Here is a 19,387-nt window from a genome sequence, read left to right as displayed (position 1 = left end):
CCCCCCTCCCCTGACAACCAAAGTGGTAAAAGGGTCACTGGGTCCCTTTTTTCGAGTGTTAAACGGGGAAAAATCGGAAACAGGAAAACAAGTGCCGTGAAAATTCTGGTTAAGGTTGGAAAACGTTCCTACATCACAGGGGAATTTTGAGTGGAGTTTTGGAATTTTTGGACCACCTCGCCCCCCTCCACCGAATTTTAAAGCAACGGACAGGGTCAATACACCCCTGTTTGGTCGTCGAGAATGGTTTAAAATACAAAAAAAGGGTGTAAAATTCTCCGAAAAATCCATAACTCTCCCTGGGGGCTCCAGCAACATCGGGGAACGTTTGACGACCATACCCCCCCTCCCCCCACCTTCAAGGACCCCCCCCCCCCCCCTTCGGGATCATCGACCCCCAAGATAAAAATAAAGGGAAAAAATCCGGAATTTGGTGGCAGTGATCAATACAAACGCAGTGATCATCAAACGACCATCCACCACCCTCCCACTCAGAGCACCTGCATTGGGGTCATACGGGGGTCACCGAATACGGGCGGAGCATCGGCTACCCAAAAAACAACAACGTCACCACCGGCGAACTCTGCAGAGCTCCAGCTGATGAAGGAGACTCTGCAGAGCGTTGAGCGCAAATATGACGACATGCGGCAGCACAACAGCCAGCTACACGCGGAGATGTCCAACATCCTCCACCTGTTTGAAGAGTTTAAAAAGGAGGCCAGAGAGGAAGCTTCAAGGAAGGAGGAGAAAGCGGAAGCCGAAATTCGTTTTCTGAGGGCAGAGAACGAAAGTTACCGCCTGGCCCTCAACGAGTTGATTGCGCAGATTGCTGGTGGTCATGCTCCTCCTTCGGCTGGCGAGAACTCATCAGGGCCAGCGTTCTCGCCCATCCCAATGCCACGTCGGCAGACCAAGGCACCAACATACAGCCAGGTGCTTGCCCAGCAGGGCCGGGATGAGCGACAAGCAGAGGAGTAAGAACAGCGGCAGCAGCAGGGCGAACAAGCAGCAGCGGATTTTGGGCGGGACGAGCAGGCGGGTAGTCGATGGACGACGGTGCCGAGCCGTAAACCGGCACGTCAACGGTCGACCCAACAGCCGCAGCAGCAGCAGCAACAGCGGTCGCAGCAGCAGCAGCAACAGCCAGCCCAACCAACTCAGCAGCAGCAGCAACGGCGGCAGCCACAACAATCAGCGGTTGCTGGCCCATCGGCGAGCCGGTCGCAGCATCAACCTGCACCACGCGGAGGACATCAAATACCGCAGCAGCAACGAACGTCAAAGGCGAAAACTGACGCGATCGAAGTCACCTCCAGCGAAGGCCAAACCTGGACGGGTAAGTACCAGCTGATCCGTTCGGCACCCGAACTTCAGGCGATCACACACGTTCTGGGAGTTGGTCGGCGGACCTCTCGCGCTCGCCTGGTCATGGACCTGCCGGAAGACTCCAATTCCATGGAGATCTTCCAAAAGGTCAAGGCGGTTTGCGACAACGCGACAACGCCGATTGCCTGTCGATTAGTGGCGCAGGCGGCGGACGTACGAATGACGGAAGTGGACCCTTTAGCATCCAAGAAGGACGTGGCGCATGCCCTGACCAAGGTCTCGGAGCAAGCACTGGACGAGTCGGCGGTCAGCCTGCGAGAGGCCTGGAACGGAACTCTGACAGCAACGGTGAAGCTGCCGATCAAGGCAGCGGAGAGGGTGGACGAACAGCAGGTGAGAATCTTGTTTACGCAGTGTTCTGTCCAGAAACTGCAACCGGCGCCCACTCAGCAGCAACGGTGCTTCCGTTGCCTGGAGTTCGGCCACGTTCGGGCTCAGTGTCAAAGCCAGATCGACCGCTCGACAGCGTGCATCCGCTGCGGCCAGCCGGACCATCTGGCGGAGGACTGCAAGGCGAACATCTGCTGTGCAGCCTGCAAGGGCCCACATCAGGTAGGACATCCGTCCTGCCCCCGGCACTGAAGGTCCTTTTTTGAAGCCGCATGCCCGAGGGCACAAAAAATAAGCGTGATGCGGGGGTTCAGCCATGAATGGCGCAAAAAATAAGCGGCGACATGGGGGCGGAAACGCCATACACACAGGACAGGGCAGATAAGAAAGGCGAGCCTTAAGGGCACAATGGGCGGAAACGCCCTTGTAGGGTGGTAGAGATCCCTTTTCCTAATCCCTCACGGGTACGGGAGAAGGGATGGTAAGGAACAGCAGTATAACGACAAGAGCTATGTTAACAATATAGGTATTGAATACAGCTGTTTTAAAACAAAAAAAAACAATTATTCCGGGGCGTGACATTCGAGAAGTTGACTTGTCATCAAGTCAATAAAGTATCTCCGCCGAAAATTATTGAATTTGGTGGTAAAATTTCGTGTAAGAGCCTCAAAAACGTTCATAAAGTGTAGTTAACGGTGCAAAAAGCGAGATAACAGTGAAGACCGATCGAAAATCGGCCAAATATTGCGTAAAAAAAGTGAAAAACAATGTAAACATTTCTCCCATACATTTTGTATGGGGGCACATTTTCACTCATGGTTTAGCGAATATTGTAGTGAGGAGGCCAAAATACACTACAATCGATAGATTTTAACGAGTTCTTTCGTTTGCGGGGTCGATGACATCACTCCGATAAAAATAAGTGCGAAATAAAAAGTGAGGTTGAAAAAATTACGTGTCCCATTGCAACAACAACAACAACAACAAGTGACAGTTTTGGGATTTGCACAAAAATTTGCAGCCAGCGGGCCGGAAACGGTTGCAAACGATAGTTTCTGTGTCCCTTATTGTGCAAATACCGAAAAATCGTGTTCGAAAAGTGACCAGGAGGTGCTACCGCCGGGCGTCGCGAACCGGAAGTGAGATTTCTCGGCCATTTCTCGTCGGATCGGGCCGGATGAGGTATCAAAAGAAGCGTAAAAGCCTGAACTAACGATTACCCAAATGACAATTCAACAGCATCTCACTATAGCGAGCGTGATGACAGCTGAAGGTTTCCATACTGAGCAGCACTGACTGCCTGCCTGTTCCATAGTGAGTAAGCATTCTGCTTCTCTCCTCCATGGTGAGCAGCAGAGGTTTGTATGGAGAGCTGACTGCCAAGCAAAAAATGCCCTCATGAGCCTTTCTCTCATTCGCAGACCAGCCTTATCACACGGTAGCGAGCTCGGATTTTGCATCGGCACCCGATCTTGCCCACATGAGCTGCATGGTATGATCGCCGTGTGTGGTTATGTGTAGCGTGTGTGTGAACTCCACCCACATTTTGCTCATGCGAGTTGAACTTTTTACCGTACGGTATGACCACCGTGTGTAGATATGTGTAACGTGTGTGAACTACACCCACATTTTGTCACGGTGCTGTTCGGTATGATCACCGTATGTGGTTATGTACATCGTGTGTGTGGACAACTAACGCTAGCTAGACGATCAGCTGAACTTTATAACCGCCAAAACATTAGCTGCTACTGGATTGTGCAAAAATCGCTGCGATATTTATACAAAATTGAACGAAAATTATCGAGGGATTTGGTGGAAAACGCTTCCCGCTCGGATAATATTTATTTTGAACATTAACAGTTTCGAGAAAGTGTTTTTTCTTAATTTTCATTTTCAGACGGAAAATCGCGAGTGTTAATCTTCGAATATGTTCCCGAAAAAGTTTAAGCGGAGTGGCATGTTCTACAAGAGGTGTGCGCAACTAGAAGCGCAGTTTGAAAGAGAGTGGGCTGAACAGCATAATTCAGCGGGACCCAGTGGCTTATCGGCAATTGTGCAATCTGCGGAAGGTATTGTTTTAAAACGTTTTAAATTTGTTTTAAACCAACTACTAATAAGCTCATTTTACCCTATATTTGTAGATGCTTTTTTAAATCGCGATCTGGAAGTCGAATACATCAAAGAAGAGTATGTGGAAGACATTCTTGATGACGAATATATCAGCGATGAAGCATCTATCGACAACGACGACAGTGATGAAAGGGAGTGGTGTGAAGAAGAATATTTGGAGGAAGAAATTTCAGAAATCAGTTCTGAAAGCTTGAAGTTGTGAGACTCTTTGCGAACTTGGTTCATTCTCAACAAAGTTTCTCGCAACGCAAGCAATAATTTACTTGCGATACTGCGTAATGTGTCTTCTCTTTCTGCTTTTTCATCTCTTCCGCAGGATGTAAGGACATTGCTAAAAGCTCCGGTAAACGTTAGCGACCAAATAGCTACAGTTCCAGGAGGAGGTCAAATGTGGTACCAAGGAGTTGAATGTTGTTTGCAGCATTATTTCCGGTAATTTAATTATTCCTTTATTATTATGTGCAAATTCTAATCCCATCAACACCTTTTCTGTAAATTCCTCAGCAATGTGGTTGTAGCAGAGAACACATTTGAGCTGAATCTTTCAACAGACGGAGTTCCTGTGTACAATCGTAGCCCTACACAGATGTGGCCTATATTGATGAAGCTACATAACATTCCGGATGTTCCCGTTATGGTTGTGAGAATATTTTGTGGTGCTAACAAACCATCCGATGGCGAGACTTTCTTAAGACCATTGGTGACAGAGCTCAATAACCTGCAGGACAACAAAATTAAAATTAATGGCAAAGAAATATCTCTTTCTGTACGAGTGTTCATCGCTGACTCTCCAGCACGCGCCTTCATTAAACGTAAGTATTTAAATTTTTACAAATAACCACGTGGAGTACAATTTTTTTGTTCTTGGACTTTTAGAGGATTGCTATTACAACGGCGTTCACGGATGCATGAAATGTAAACGACTTGGTACTAGCCTCAAAAACCCAAAGAAAGTTATATTCGAGGACACGACCGTTGATTTAAGAACCGACGTAGAGTTCCGGAATGAGCCATGTAACGCAAAAGGGCATCGCAGAGGTGAAACACCATTAACCGACCTGAAGAATTTTGACATGATAAAGGATGTAACTACGAGCGATATTTTGCATCTGGTTCATGTTGGTGTCGTACATAAGCTTCTGCTAGGGTGGACCGAAGGTGATCTTAAACCCTTCAAAAAATGGTCTAAAGATGAGATAGCCGAAATTTCAGAGGAGCTTGTAAGCATACAATTGCCTTCAGAAATCCACAGAAGATTTAGGTCCCTGGAATCGTTGCACTACTGGAAAGCCTCTGAATTAGGTAGTTTTTTAAATTACGGAGGAATAGTAGTACTACAGGAAAGAATAGGCAGAGTAGCGTACGAGCATTTTAAATTATTGTATTGCGCTTTAACCATGTTATCGTCTACAGCCTTTAAAGAGCACTGGCACTATGCAGGCATATTATTGCGGAAATTTGTTGAAGATTACAAAATAGTGTACAACCGTATGTATTTAGTCAGTAACGTTCATCTGCTAATTCATGTATACGATGACGTTTGTAAATTTGGCCCTTTGAACACTATTTCCACATACCCTTTTGAAGATAAGCTACAACATATTAAGCATAGTTATGTACGATCTGGCTACCGAAGTTTACAACATGCGATAGGAAAAATAACATTGTTACGAGATATTGAAACTGCCGATAGGCGCGACAATATTGTTTATCCTATATTAAAAATTTAAAAGGATGAGGTTATCTTGCAGGTTAGGAAAGGGTTTATGCTAAGGAATCGATTCAAGGATTGTTGGTTTTTAACAAGGCGAAATATTATAGTTAAGTACGAGAAAGCTACAGAAGAATCAGGGACCATAGTTGTATACGGGTATCCTTTGATAAGACGATTTCAAGCATTTGCAACTCCTTGTACTTCTGAAATGATTTATAACTATAAAGCTTATGAAAACGACTTATCAGGAACCCCGATAAGTCGTTTTCATAAGCTTATAGTTTTCATAAGCTATTAATGATATAAAAAGCAAAATGGTAGCAATTAAGAAAACTCGAAACGAACCTAAAGTGCATTTCAATCCATTGATTCACACTTTAACAGAATGAAAAGTAGGTTAAGTAGGTTAAGTATAGATTGTAAGCAACCGAGTAGACCCGGTATAAGGTCGGACTTAATCCAGAGGCAGAACTAAATACTCTGCCTCAATTTTTTCTTAGTTTAAGTGTGGATTGTAAGCAACCGAGAGGACCCGGTATAAGGTCGGTAGTATGTAAGATTAATGTGTAATAAAATAAACGTAACATTGATTTTTTGCCTTGTTCCATTGATATTATAAATGATAAGAAATACGGACAAGCCTTTTGTCTTTATTTGAATTAATTTAGGGTATAATATGATCTGGAACTTATAATCAATGAAATTCAACTAATTGATACAATTCCTGCAGTTTAATCTACAACAGCAATAATAATAAAATAAAGAAAGAAATCATTATAAATTATACCATTACAATTTTAACCATAATTATTATTATGAACAGAACATTTTGTAAATTTTTAACAATAATCATAATACTGAAAGTAATAGCAATAAACAAACGATAACAAAATGAGATTAAATGCGTTTCTTTAATTAATTCCCAAAAATTTGAACAAAACACATAATCAAGTTCATGGTGTCGCACATTGTAGTAAGAATATTGATTCATCTTGATAACAAGATTTCCAGATACCAGATATCAACTATTTTAGATGTTTATACAAACTTACGTGGAGTCTATTTTCGATTTTTTCAAAGTTAAACGATTCTTTCCATATGGTAGTTTTAGTTTGAAAAAGTCTTCTACGTCTTTTTCAGTGGCCTCACTAAACGAGTTACTTCCAATTAATCGGAAAAGCTCTCATAGGTTTATATAAGAAGCTATAGGAATATTTGGATTGGAATACGGACCACCTTTCCAGCTGCAACCTGCAGACAACTTTGAACAGAAGATTAGATCACGTGCCTCATTCATCCTATTTTTCATATCACCTTTGGTAATATTTTCATCCAACCACTTAACTACACTGTCTTTAAACACTTCTTCTGATCCTAATTTTGTATCAAAATCATCTAAATGCTGTTTAGATTTTAGTTTGCTAAATCCCTCTGGGGGATTTTTTTTCATCGCTTTTTTCATCGCTCCATTATGTCCATCTTTTGCCGCCGCAATTCATCAATAATGGTGTTTTGATTAACCAATATTTTCTTTAACATTGCCATAATGTCATTAGCATCCTCATGCTCGCCTTGAATCGTCCCTGCATCGTCGTTGCAAAGGATCAACTCATCCACGAAATCATCAATGGATAAAACTTCCACGGTTTTGCATTGACGTTTTGGCAAAGGTGTATCCATTTTAGCTAAAATTGAATGAAAATTAAAAAAAAACTATACACACACACTCACACACGCATACACACCTCACTGTTGCGCGTCTTAAATTCTTATTATCCGCTTGACGATGATCGCTGCTGATGATATTTTTGTAAGGCTCTGTGCGACTAGCCAATCACACCTCAAATTGGCCAAACGCAGATGTTACTGGATCGCTAAACACAGGCACCACGGTTCGATTGACGAAATAAAAGTAAGTTCACTATTGCATAAATATATAATTCTTCACTTCTTCTCTACTTACAGTTCTTCTCCTAGCTGCACCACAATATATATATCACCAGTGAAAGCACACGCTGATATGGTCAATACTCAACTGATAACATATCCACACACACAATTCTCCCAAAGAGTAACGATCTCGCTAGTTCGGTTTTTTTCGTTACCGATTTTTTTTATTTCGAATTTATATTATCAGTTCACCTTATTTTTTATTATCAGTTCTCACTCGCCCTGGTTCTCACATTTTTGAGCTTCTCACTCCTCTCACCTCATCATCATCGTTCTCTCGTCTCACTGATAGAAGTCCGGATTTGTGATTCAATCCGAACCAAAATGCGGAGCAGTCAGTTTTGCCCTGTTTTTCATGCTGTCGAATTGTCATTTGGGTACGAACCGAAAATGAAGTGAAACCCAAGCACAACAAAATAGGTAAAGTCGTTGCAAGAATGGGGCTAAAATGGGGCCCTACTTTTGTCGCGATGATTGCCCCGTAGTCAGAAACGTATGGGGCAATTTTGTTTACCACAAGTAACGACGTCACAAAATTTTCGACGTCATGAAAAATGTGCAAAAAAATTGATTTGTGTATGCTGTTTTTTTCTCTTTCGCACTGCTTGTTCGTTCTTACATGCTTTTTGCTCTGTTTCTCTTATGGATCAAGGTAGCTGCTTTTGAGCCTGTGTGTAGAGGAGAGATTGAAATATGCAGTACTGTTTTTTCTGGATATCTAGAGGTGAGCAGGAGAAGTGAGAATTGAACTGTGATTATTAGTGTATAATGCATATTTACCATATGATTTGCTGCGGTGGTGATGCGATGGTCCTTTTTAGTCGTGATAATCTAGTGTGGATCGGAGTAGGTTTTGTTTTACATGCGCTATATAGGATCGCAAGTTAAAGAAAATGTGTTTTTTGTGTACATTCTTGTATTTGTATTTGGTAAATGCAAAACTAGCAAACTATAATGAATATCATTGTTGAGTTTCAATGATCCATGGTTTTGTTAAGAATCGTCGTGGTGGACCGTGATGTAATGCATCGCCTTTATTCATTATCATCTTTTACTATTTAAGCAAAATGCCGCTGGACAAAGAAACAGATGATGTGACGTTTTCATCTGAGTACAACCAATTTGTCAAAGTATTAGGATCGAAAGGTAGCATTCAAATTGCATTTTGTATGGTTTAAACAGCTTTTTATAAATATATTGAAATATTGTGCGTTAGCTACTGACTCTGGAAAGGAAAATACTGTTCCAATTGCGAAAGGTATGTTAACGTGGGAAAAATTGTATTAACTACTTTGTTAGTACTGAAGTCCGTCGAAGGATTCCGATTTGTCCACAGCAAAGTTTTAGCAGTTAAAGGAACTTTAACGTTGGCTTTTTTAAAAAGCTTTAAAATTATGTTTATGGAGCTATGCGGCGCGTTGGTGGAAAGTGCCCAGTAACGAATTCCATCAACTATTGACATTTTATCGATAATTTGATTGAACGTATCGTCAGTGTTGATTTCATTCTCATCTCACAGGAAGAACAGCAATCGATGTAGTCAGCCAATTCGACATATTCTTCTTCGGTCTGGTTCATATTTGGTACTGGACTTTGTTCTGGGGTTGGCGATGTGCGCTGCATTTCATGGTTTAAATTGCTCGTGGCTATATTTTGGGTATGTTGTAAATAATAATATAACAATAACACTACGATGTAATCGAACTTTATATTCGTTAAACTTGTGTAATAAAGTCAACTAACATGGTTGGCTTGGTCCTGCATGCTGATTATCCTTTCCCGTAGGTTCCAGCGCCATATACTTTGCAGCTTGGCGATAAAACATGCCAGATTTACGCAGACGTTTTAAGTCAGCCATTACAAAAACGGTAACAACACTTTCAAATAACACTATTTTACAAAGATCTCTCAGCTGGACCAACACCCAAGAAATAAACACCTATTAAAACTGAACTGAACAACTAAATACTTTGTGAGATAATGAATTTTCCTGTATTTCAAAAATATATGTTTCTTTTTATATCAAAGAGTTACAAACTTCATGGCACCAGAATATTTTTTTCGCTTTCACTTACTCCGCCGTCTGGCGTGATTTCAGACGGTTACGCGTTTAAAGGTACGAGGCGTGTATGTATGCGTTTGTGTGTGAGGTATAGCAGTGCAAGCAAGGGAAAACACCCGGCGTATACACACATGTATCGATACCTTTCAGAACAAAAATTTACTCCGTCTATACTGTCCGTGAGTGCGAGAGGAATGACATACGAGTTTGAGCGAAATGTAAAACCAATGCATCGATACGATCTAGACACAACATCGATATCGTTGGCAAACAAACATTGCTCGGCCTATCTCGTCTGTAAGTGCGAATGAAACAGTTATACGAGTGTGAACGAAACACAGAATCGTACGGTTACGGCAAATCCAAAGTTCATGACGTCACAGAATACTCGTACATAAGTGTAAACAAGTGAGCTAGACGATTTAGAGCAAGACACACGCTGTTTTGCCCCGTTCGTTTTGGTTGGGTAGTCAGAAACGTATGGGGCAATTTTGTTTACCACAAGTTATGACGTCACAAAATTGTCGTTGCCGTGGTTTTGCAGCGGTGTGTGTGAAGCTTTTGACGTCATGAAAAATGTGCAAAAAATTTATTTGTGTGTATGCTGTTTTTTTTCTCTTTCGCACTGCTTGTTCGTTCTTACATGCTTTTTGCTCTGTTTCTCTTATGGATCAAGGTAGCTGCTTTTGAGCCTGTGTGTAGAGGAGAGATTGAAATATGCAGTACTGTTTTTTTCTGGATATCTAGAGGTGAGCAGGAGAAGTGAGAATTGAACTGTGATTCTTAGTGTATAATGCATATTTACCATATGATTTGCTCCGGTGGTGATGCGATGGTCCTTTTTAGTCGTGATAATCTAGTGTGGATCGGAGTAGGTTTTGTTTTACATGCGCTATATAGGATCGCAAGTTAAAGAAAATGTGTTTTTTGTGTACATTCTTGTATTTGTATTTGGTAAATGCAAAACTAGCAAACTATAATGAATATCATTGTTGAGTTTCAATGATCCATGGTTTTGTTAAGAATCGTCGTGGTGGACCGTGATGTAATGCATCGCCTTTATTCATTATCATCTTTTACTATTTAAGCAAAATGCCGCTGGACAAAGAAACAGATGATGTGACGTTTTCATCTGAGTACAACCAATTTGTCAAAGTATTAGGATCGAAAGGTAGCATTCAAATTGCATTTTGTATGGTTTAAACAGCTTTTTATAAATATATTGAAATATTGTGCGTTAGCTACTGACACTGGAAAGGAAAATACTGTTCCAATTGCGAAAGGTATGTTAACGTGGGAAAAATTGTATTAACTACTTTGTTAGTACTGAAGTCCGTCGAAGGATTCCGATTTGTCCACAGCAAAGTTTTAGCAGTTAAAGGAACTTTAACGTTGGATTTTTTAAAAAGCTTTAAAATTATGTTTATGGAGCTATGCGGCGCAATGGTGGAAAGTGCCCAGTAACGAATTCCATCAACTATAGAAATTTTATCGATAATTTGATTGAACGTATCGTCAGTGTTGATTTCATTCTCATCTTCGGAAGAACAGCAATCGATGTAGTCAGCCAATTCGACATATTCTTCTTCGGTCTGGTTCATATTTGGTACTGGACTTTGTTCTGGGGTTGGCGATGTGCGCTGCATTTCATGGTTTAAATTGCTCGTGGCTATATTTTGGGTATGTTGTAAATAATAATATAACAATAACACTACGATGTAATCGAACTTTATATTCGTTAAACTTGTGTAATAAAGTCAACTAACATGGTTGGCTTGGTCCTGCATGCTGATTATCCTTTCCCGTAGGTTCCAGCGCCATATACTTTGCAGCTTGGCGATAAAACATGCCAGATTTACGCAGACGTTTTAAGTCAGCCATTACAAAAACGGTAACAACACTTTCAAATAACACTATTTTACAAAGATCTCTCAGCTGGACCAACACCCAAGAAATAAACACCTATTAAAACTGAACTGAACAACTAAATACTTTGTGAGATAATGAATTTTCCTGTATTTCAAAAATATATGTTTCTTTTTATATCAAAGAGTTACAAACTTCATGGCACCAGAATATTTTTTTCGCTTTCACTTACTCCGCCGTCTGGCGTGATTTCAGACGGTTACGCGTTTAAAGGTACGAGGCGTGTATGTATGCGTTTGTGTGTGAGGTATAGCAGTGCAAGCAAGGGAAAACACCCGGCGTATACACACATGTATCGATACCTTTCAGAACAAAAATTTACTCCGTCTATACTGTCCGTGAGTGCGAGAGGAATGACATACGAGTTTGAGCGAAATGTAAAACCAATGCATCGATACGATCTAGACACAACATCGATATCGTTGGCAAACAAACATTGCTCGGCCTATCTCGTCTGTAAGTGCGAATGAAACAGTTATACGAGTGTGAACGAAACACAGAATCGTACGGTTACGGCAAATCCAAAGTTCATGACGTCACAGAATACTCGTACATAAGTGTAAACAAGTGAGCTAGACGATTTAGAGCAAGACACACGCTGTTTTGCCCCGTTCGTTTTGGTTGGGTAGTCAGAAACGTATGGGGCAATTTTGTTTACCACAAGTTATGACGTCACAAAATTGTCGTTGCCGTGGTTTTGCAGCGGTGTGTGTGAAGCTTTTGACGTCATGAAAAATGTGCAAAAAATTTATTTGTGTGTATGCTGTTTTTTTTCTCTTTCGCACTGCTTGTTCGTTCTTACATGCTTTTTGCTCTGTTTCTCTTATGGATCAAGGTAGCTGCTTTTGAGCCTGTGTGTAGAGGAGAGATTGAAATATGCAGTACTGTTTTTTTCTGGATATCTAGAGGTGAGCAGGAGAAGTGAGAATTGAACTGTGATTCTTAGTGTATAATGCATATTTACCATATGATTTGCTCCGGTGGTGATGCGATGGTCCTTTTTAGTCGTGATAATCTAGTGTGGATCGGAGTAGGTTTTGTTTTACATGCGCTATATAGGATCGCAAGTTAAAGAAAATGTGTTTTTTGTGTACATTCTTGTATTTGTATTTGGTAAATGCAAAACTAGCAAACTATAATGAATATCATTGTTGAGTTTCAATGATCCATGGTTTTGTTAAGAATCGTCGTGGTGGACCGTGATGTAATGCATCGCCTTTATTCATTATCATCTTTTACTATTTAAGCAAAATGCCGCTGGACAAAGAAACAGATGATGTGACGTTTTCATCTGAGTACAACCAATTTGTCAAAGTATTAGGATCGAAAGGTAGCATTCAAATTGCATTTTGTATGGTTTAAACAGCTTTTTATAAATATATTGAAATATTGTGCGTTAGCTACTGACACTGGAAAGGAAAATACTGTTCCAATTGCGAAAGGTATGTTAACGTGGGAAAAATTGTATTAACTACTTTGTTAGTACTGAAGTCCGTCGAAGGATTCCGATTTGTCCACAGCAAAGTTTTAGCAGTTAAAGGAACTTTAACGTTGGCTTTTTTAAAAAGCTTTAAAATTATGTTTATGGAGCTATGCGGCGCAATGGTGGAAAGTGCCCAGTAACGAATTCCATCAACTATAGAAATTTTATCGATAATTTGATTGAACGTATCGTCAGTGTTGATTTCATTCTCATCTTCGGAAGAACAGCAATCGATGTAGTCAGCCAATTCGACATATTCTTCTTCGGTCTGGTTCATATTTGGTACTGGACTTTGTTCTGGGGTTGGCGATGTGCGCTGCATTTCATGGTTTAAATTGCTCGTGGCTATATTTTGGGTATGTTGTAAATAATAATATAACAATAACACTACGATGTAATCGAACTTTATATTCGTTAAACTTGTGTAATAAAGTCAACTAACATGGTTGGCTTGGTCCTGCATGCTGATTATCCTTTCCCGTAGGTTCCAGCGCCATATACTTTGCAGCTTGGCGATAAAACATGCCAGATTTACGCAGACGTTTTAAGTCAGCCATTACAAAAACGGTAACAACACTTTCAAATAACACTATTTTACAAAGATCTCTCAGCTGGACCAACACCCAAGAAATAAACACCTATTAAAACTGAACTGAACAACTAAATACTTTGTGAGATAATGAATTTTCCTGTATTTAAAAAATATATGTTTCTTTTAATATCAAAGAGTTACAAACTTCATGGCACCAGAATATTTTTTTCGCTTTCACTTACTCCGCCGTCTGGCGTGATTTCAGACGGTTACGCGTTTAAAGGTACGAGGCGTGTATGTATGCGTTTGTGTGTGAGGTATAGCAGTGCAAGCAAGGGAAAACAACCGGCGTATACACACATGTATCGATACCTTTCAGAACAAAAATTTACTCCGTCTATACTGTCCGTGAGTGCGAGAGGAATGACATACGAGTTTGAGCGAAATGTAAAACCAATGCATCGATACGATCTAGACACAACATCGATATCGTTGGCAAACAAACATTGCTCGGCCTATCTCGTCTGTAAGTGCGAATGAAACAGTTATACGAGTGTGAACGAAACACAGAATCGTACGGTTACGGCAAATCCAAAGTTCATGACGTCACAGAATACTCGTACATAAGTGTAAACAAGTGAGCTAGACGATTTAGAGCAAGACACACGCTGTTTTGCCCCGTTCGTTTTGGTTGGGTAGTCAGAAACGTATGGGGCAATTTTGTTTACCACAAGTTATGACGTCACAAAATTGTCGTTGCCGTGGTTTTGCAGTGGTGTGTGTGAAGCTTTTGACGTCATGAAAAATGTGCAAAAAATTGATTTGTGTGTATGCTGTTTTTTTTCTCTTTCGCACTGCTTGTTCGTTCTTACATGCTTTTTGCTCTGTTTCTCTTATGGATCAAGGTAGCTGCTTTTGAGCCTGTGTGTAGAGGAGAGATTGAAATATGCAGTACTGTTTTTTTCTGGATATCTAGAGGTGAGCAGGAGAAGTGAGAATTGAACTGTGATTCTTAGTGTATAATGCATATTTACCATATGATTTGCTCCGGTGGTGATGCGATGGTCCTTTTTAGTCGTGATAATCTAGTGTGGATCGGAGTAGGTTTTGTTTTACATGCGCTATATAGGATCGCAAGTTAAAGAAAATGTGTTTTTGTGTACATTCTTGTATTTGTATTTGGTAAATGCAAAACTAGCAAACTATAATGAATATCATTGTTGAGTTTCAATGATCCATGGTTTTGTTAAGAATCGTCGTGGTGGACCGTGATGTAATGCATCGACTTTATTCATTATCATCATTTACTATTTAAGCAAAATGCCGCTGGACAAAGAAACAGATAGGATGCCGTTTTCATCTGAGTACAACCAATTTGTCAAAGTATTAGGATCGAAAGGTAGCATTCAAATTGTATTTTGTAAACCATACAAAACAAAATACAATTTGAATGCTACCTTTCGATCCTAATACTTTTTATAAATATATATATTATATAAATATTTAATATATATATTATAATATAACAGCTTTTTATAAATATATTGTAATTTTGTGCGTTAGCACAAAATTCCTTTCCACTGACACTGGAAAGGAAAATACTGTTCCAATTGCAAAAGGTATGTTAACGTGGGAAAAATTGTATTAACTACTTTGTTAGTACTGAAACATTTTAATGAATTTACAGAAACTTATTTGCAAGCTTCGACATCATCGACAGCGTTTCAATTTCGGTCATGTAGACAACCTTTGGAAGAGTTACGCCAAGGCACGTATGAAATGATCATGCATAACAAGCATTTCAACTTCATTGTTATCTTTACTTGTTGAACTATTATTTGCAGATTCAAATGCTATTTCAACATCCACAACAACAACAGCAACTACTACCGTCAACGAAACACAGCTTCTTTAATCAAATAGTAAGTATTTGTGTCTTGCATTTTTTTGGAAATTTGTTTATGCTTATTTTGATTTTCAGATGCCAAAAAGAGAAAATTAAGCAATTCTTTATTAGATGAAACAAACGATGAAGGATTGACTGTGGCCATGACAAATCTTTACGTTCAGCAAATCAAGTCATTGGAGCAAGAAGTCGAATTTTTGAAAACGCAGCTTAACGGTAAAATGGATGTACTATTGAAAAACTCGGCTCGACAAACCCAAGCATTGAATGAAGTATTGGCAGCTAGCTGTCCAAGAGAAGGACTTCTTCCAAGAACAGAATTTACCTTAGAGCCTTTGAAAACCGAGGAAGAGATTTGATGAACGTTTAGAATTAGACAGTACTTATAGGCAAAATGTAGTGCGTTGGTTGCATGCGCAAGTTACAGAATCGAATGTAAAAAGACGATTACACGTGTTAATAGATTTAATTTTTACCAAGACCCTTTTTGCTAAATGCAGCTGGACAGGGCTCAGTCGCACAAAGGACGAAAGGAAAGTAGAGTTACGTAGTTTTAATAATATTTTAGATTTATTTATAACCGTGGGAAGTAACGTGAGTTTAGTTGTAACCTCGGATTATTTGGCTAAGTTTTTAAAAACCAAATTAAATCATGCTTGTTCGCGTGTACATTTAGGTGAGGAAAGAACGACATTTTGTAAGGTTAAAGAAAAAACGGATTAAATCAGGATTAATGGATAAGTTCAGTATTTTTAAATGCTTGATATCTCAGAAAACTTTTTTCATCTTAAAAAATCTACTTTTAAGCACCTTCTTAGCTGGTAAATTATAATGACGTTTGAATAAACTTAAGTTAAAGTATCTTTACTACGCATATGGTAATAAAACTAATGCACGTTCCATTGCTTCGCCTAGTTGAATAATTTGCCATTTTCTTTATTTGATCATTTATTAAATGATGCGAATAAAACACAATCGAAGATATTATAATGAAAACATAACGCACATGGCAATACGGCGTTAATCCGTCATCCTTAAATATAAATAAAAACAAATAAAATAAACCAGGTTTTTGTCACATTTTATTAAACTAGTGTATGGATGAGAGGAATAAATATTGCTTCATGTTTGCGATTCGTGTGTACCGCTACTAATTTACATTTAATTTGTTCTATTGACATTTCCATAAGAGACTCTGATAAACTATTTGTACATCCCTTAAAGATGAATATTTCGCTGGATTCGATCGGATCATTGAATATCAAACCTTTCACACATAGTTCATAGCCTTGAATGCTTATTTTATCGATGTCATGTTCGGAGCACTGGTTCGTTTCGTGAAACTTAACAATTTTTTCATCTTTTGCTAGGAACCAACTGTCCCTCAGGTTGTTACGAAGCTGAAAGCCGGGCCTGACATGAACGGTTGTGGTATTTCCTTTAACTGCAACTGTAGGAAACTTTATCTGGCTATTTGATTTGGAGAGATGAAATTCATCACACTCAGATATTCGATTTATCGCTTGTTCTAAGTTTCTGAATCCGCTTCGAAGTGTTCGTTTCAGATGTTGCAATTGATTCTCAAAGGGGTATGTGGATATAGACGACAATGATCCAAACCGTTGCACTTCGTCATACATGTGTTGTAAGTTGTGCACGTTGCTGCTCATGTATCTCTCGCCGTACACTTTGTCAAAATCTTGTACAAAGCGATCCAGAAACTGACCAGCAAATTGCCATTTATCTTTGTAAATGGTGGATGAGAGTAATGTTACTTTGCAAAAAAGTAACATGAAGTGATTATAAATATCAGTTGGAAGACGGTCTTTCAAAATAACTATTGATGTGTAGTGAAGAAAGGATGCGCACTCCGATGCTTTCCAATAATGTAAATATTTTATCGATCGAAGCTTACGGTGGATTTCTGTTGGTAATTGAATCTTTTCCAGTTGCTCTGAAATTTGTGTCAATTGTCAAATTTGTGTCAAATTACCGTACATTTTAAGCATCCTGCATATCCCGTATGGCCTGTTACACCTGATACAAAAATTAATACATATCATCAACAGTAGTCATGCGTCAAATGCAAAAAGTTACCTTTAATAAATGCTCTGGCTGGAGTATCTGCAACAAAGCATCTTATTTTTACGGTAAAAAACTCTCCGTTGATTGTAATTCCTTTTGTCGTAAGAAAATTCAATTCTTCGACCATTGGTCGCAGATATTCCTCCACGCTTTCTGGCTTATTTTGTCCGCAGAATATTGCTGCTGTCATTACTGGCGATTCAGATAATTCATACACAGTAAACAGAATAGGCCAAAACTGCATGTTGCTGCTGTTGTATAGCGGTAGCCCGTCGATTGACACCGTTAACGATAAGTTTTTAATTGTTATTTTATTGAAGCTTACAAGGATGTAAAAAATAACGTAAAGTATCAGCTTGCAACAATAATAAAAAGGTTTCGCTTCAAATAAAACACTTACCGAAAATAATTTAGCAAGCACTTTTCAAACCCTCTGTACCAGAACTGGCCACTACCAATCTGCTTTATCTCCGTCGAAGGATTCCGATTTGTCCGCAGCAAAGTTTTAGCGGTTAAAGGGACTTTGACGTTGGCTTTTTTAAAAAGCTTTAAAATTATGTTTATGGAGCTATACGGCGCGTTGGTGGAAAGTGCCCAGTAACGAATTCCATCAACTATAGACATTTTATCGATAATTTGATTGAACGTATCGTCAGTGTTGATTTCATTCTCATCTTCGGAAGAACAGCAATCGATGTAGTCAGCCAATTCGACATATTCTTCTTCGGTCTGGTTCATATTTGGTACTGGACTTTGTTCTGGGGTTGGCGATGAGCGCTGCATTTGATGGTTTAAATTGCTCGTGGCTATATTTTGGGTATGTTGTAAATAATAATATAACATTAACACTACGATGTAATCGAACTTTATATTCGTTAAACTTGTGTAATAAAGTCAACTAACATGGTTGGCTTGGTCCTGCATGCTGATTATCCTTTCCCGTAGGTTCCAGCGCCATATACTTTGCAGCTTGGCGATAAAACATGCCAGATTTACGCAGACGTTTTAAGTCAGCCATTACAAAAACGGTAACAACACTTTCAAATAACACTATTTTACAAAGATCTCTCAGCTGGACCAACACCCAAGAAATAAACACCTATTAAAACTGAACTGAACAACTAAATACTTTGTGAGATAATGATTTTTCCTGTATTTTAAAAATATATGTTTCTTTTAATATCAAAGAGCTACAAACTTCATGGCACCAGAATATTTTTTTCGCTTTCACTTACTCCGCCGTCTGGCGTGATTTCAGACGGTTACGCGTTTAAAGGTACGAGGCGTGTATGTATGCGTTTGTGTGTGAGGTATAGCAGTGCAAGCAAGGGAAAACACCCGGCGTATACACACATGTATCGATACCTTTCAGAACAAAAATTTACTCCGTCTATACTGTCCGTGAGTGCGAGAGGAATGACATACGAGTTTGAGCGAAATGTAAAACCAATGCATCGATACGATCTAGACACAACATCGATATCGTTGGCAAACAAACATTGCTCGGCCTATCTCGTCTGTAAGTGCGAATGAAACAGTTATACGAGTGTGAACGAAACACAGAATCGTACGGTTACGGCAAATCCAAAGTTCATGACGTCACAGAATACTCGTACATAAGTGTAAACAAGTGAGCTAGACGATTTAGAGCAAGACACACGCTGTTTTGCCCCGTTCGGTTTGCTTGAGAAGTGACCAAAATATCGAAAAATCGGAGCGGGCAAAAAAGTGACACATTTTGTGACAGCTGTGGAAGTGATTTATCGGATTTTCCAGAAAACTTTTACTAACTCCGCGGAAAATCGTCCGATTTGAGTGCGGTTTTCACCGTTGTGCTAGTGGAAGTGCTACCAATCCATTTCCTTCGAAAAAACGGGCAAAAT

The 19,387-nt window shown here is 39.6% G+C and overlaps 2 protein-coding genes across 2 annotated transcripts; one reads left to right on the top strand and one right to left on the bottom strand.

Moving 5' to 3' along the window:
• The first annotated feature begins 1,428 nt into the window (after positions 1-1,428).
• On the top strand, positions 1,429-16,836 carry LOC126564206 (uncharacterized). The gene is given in 6 exon segments (XM_050221185.1): positions 1,429-1,938; positions 3,659-3,785; positions 3,858-4,278; positions 4,351-4,658; positions 4,723-5,148; positions 16,790-16,836. Coding segments are annotated over 6 exon segments (1,839 nt in total).
• Positions 16,837-17,403: 567 nt separating this feature from the next.
• On the bottom strand, positions 17,404-18,522 carry LOC126564198 (uncharacterized). The gene is made up of 4 exons (XM_050221170.1): positions 18,451-18,522; positions 17,905-18,131; positions 17,517-17,824; positions 17,404-17,456 (listed from the first exon to the last, which is right to left on the bottom strand). The coding sequence occupies exons 1-4, from the start codon at positions 18,520-18,522 to the stop codon at positions 17,404-17,406; spliced, it is 660 nt and encodes a 219-aa protein (XP_050077127.1).
• Positions 18,523-19,387: the final 865 nt, after the last annotated feature.

Source organism: Anopheles maculipalpis, chromosome X (genome assembly GCF_943734695.1).
Source record: "Anopheles maculipalpis chromosome X, idAnoMacuDA_375_x, whole genome shotgun sequence".
Taxonomy (NCBI): domain Eukaryota; kingdom Metazoa; phylum Arthropoda; class Insecta; order Diptera; family Culicidae; genus Anopheles; species Anopheles maculipalpis.
Note: the sequence above shows the minus strand (reverse complement) of the source record. Positions and strands in the feature narration are given on the sequence as shown.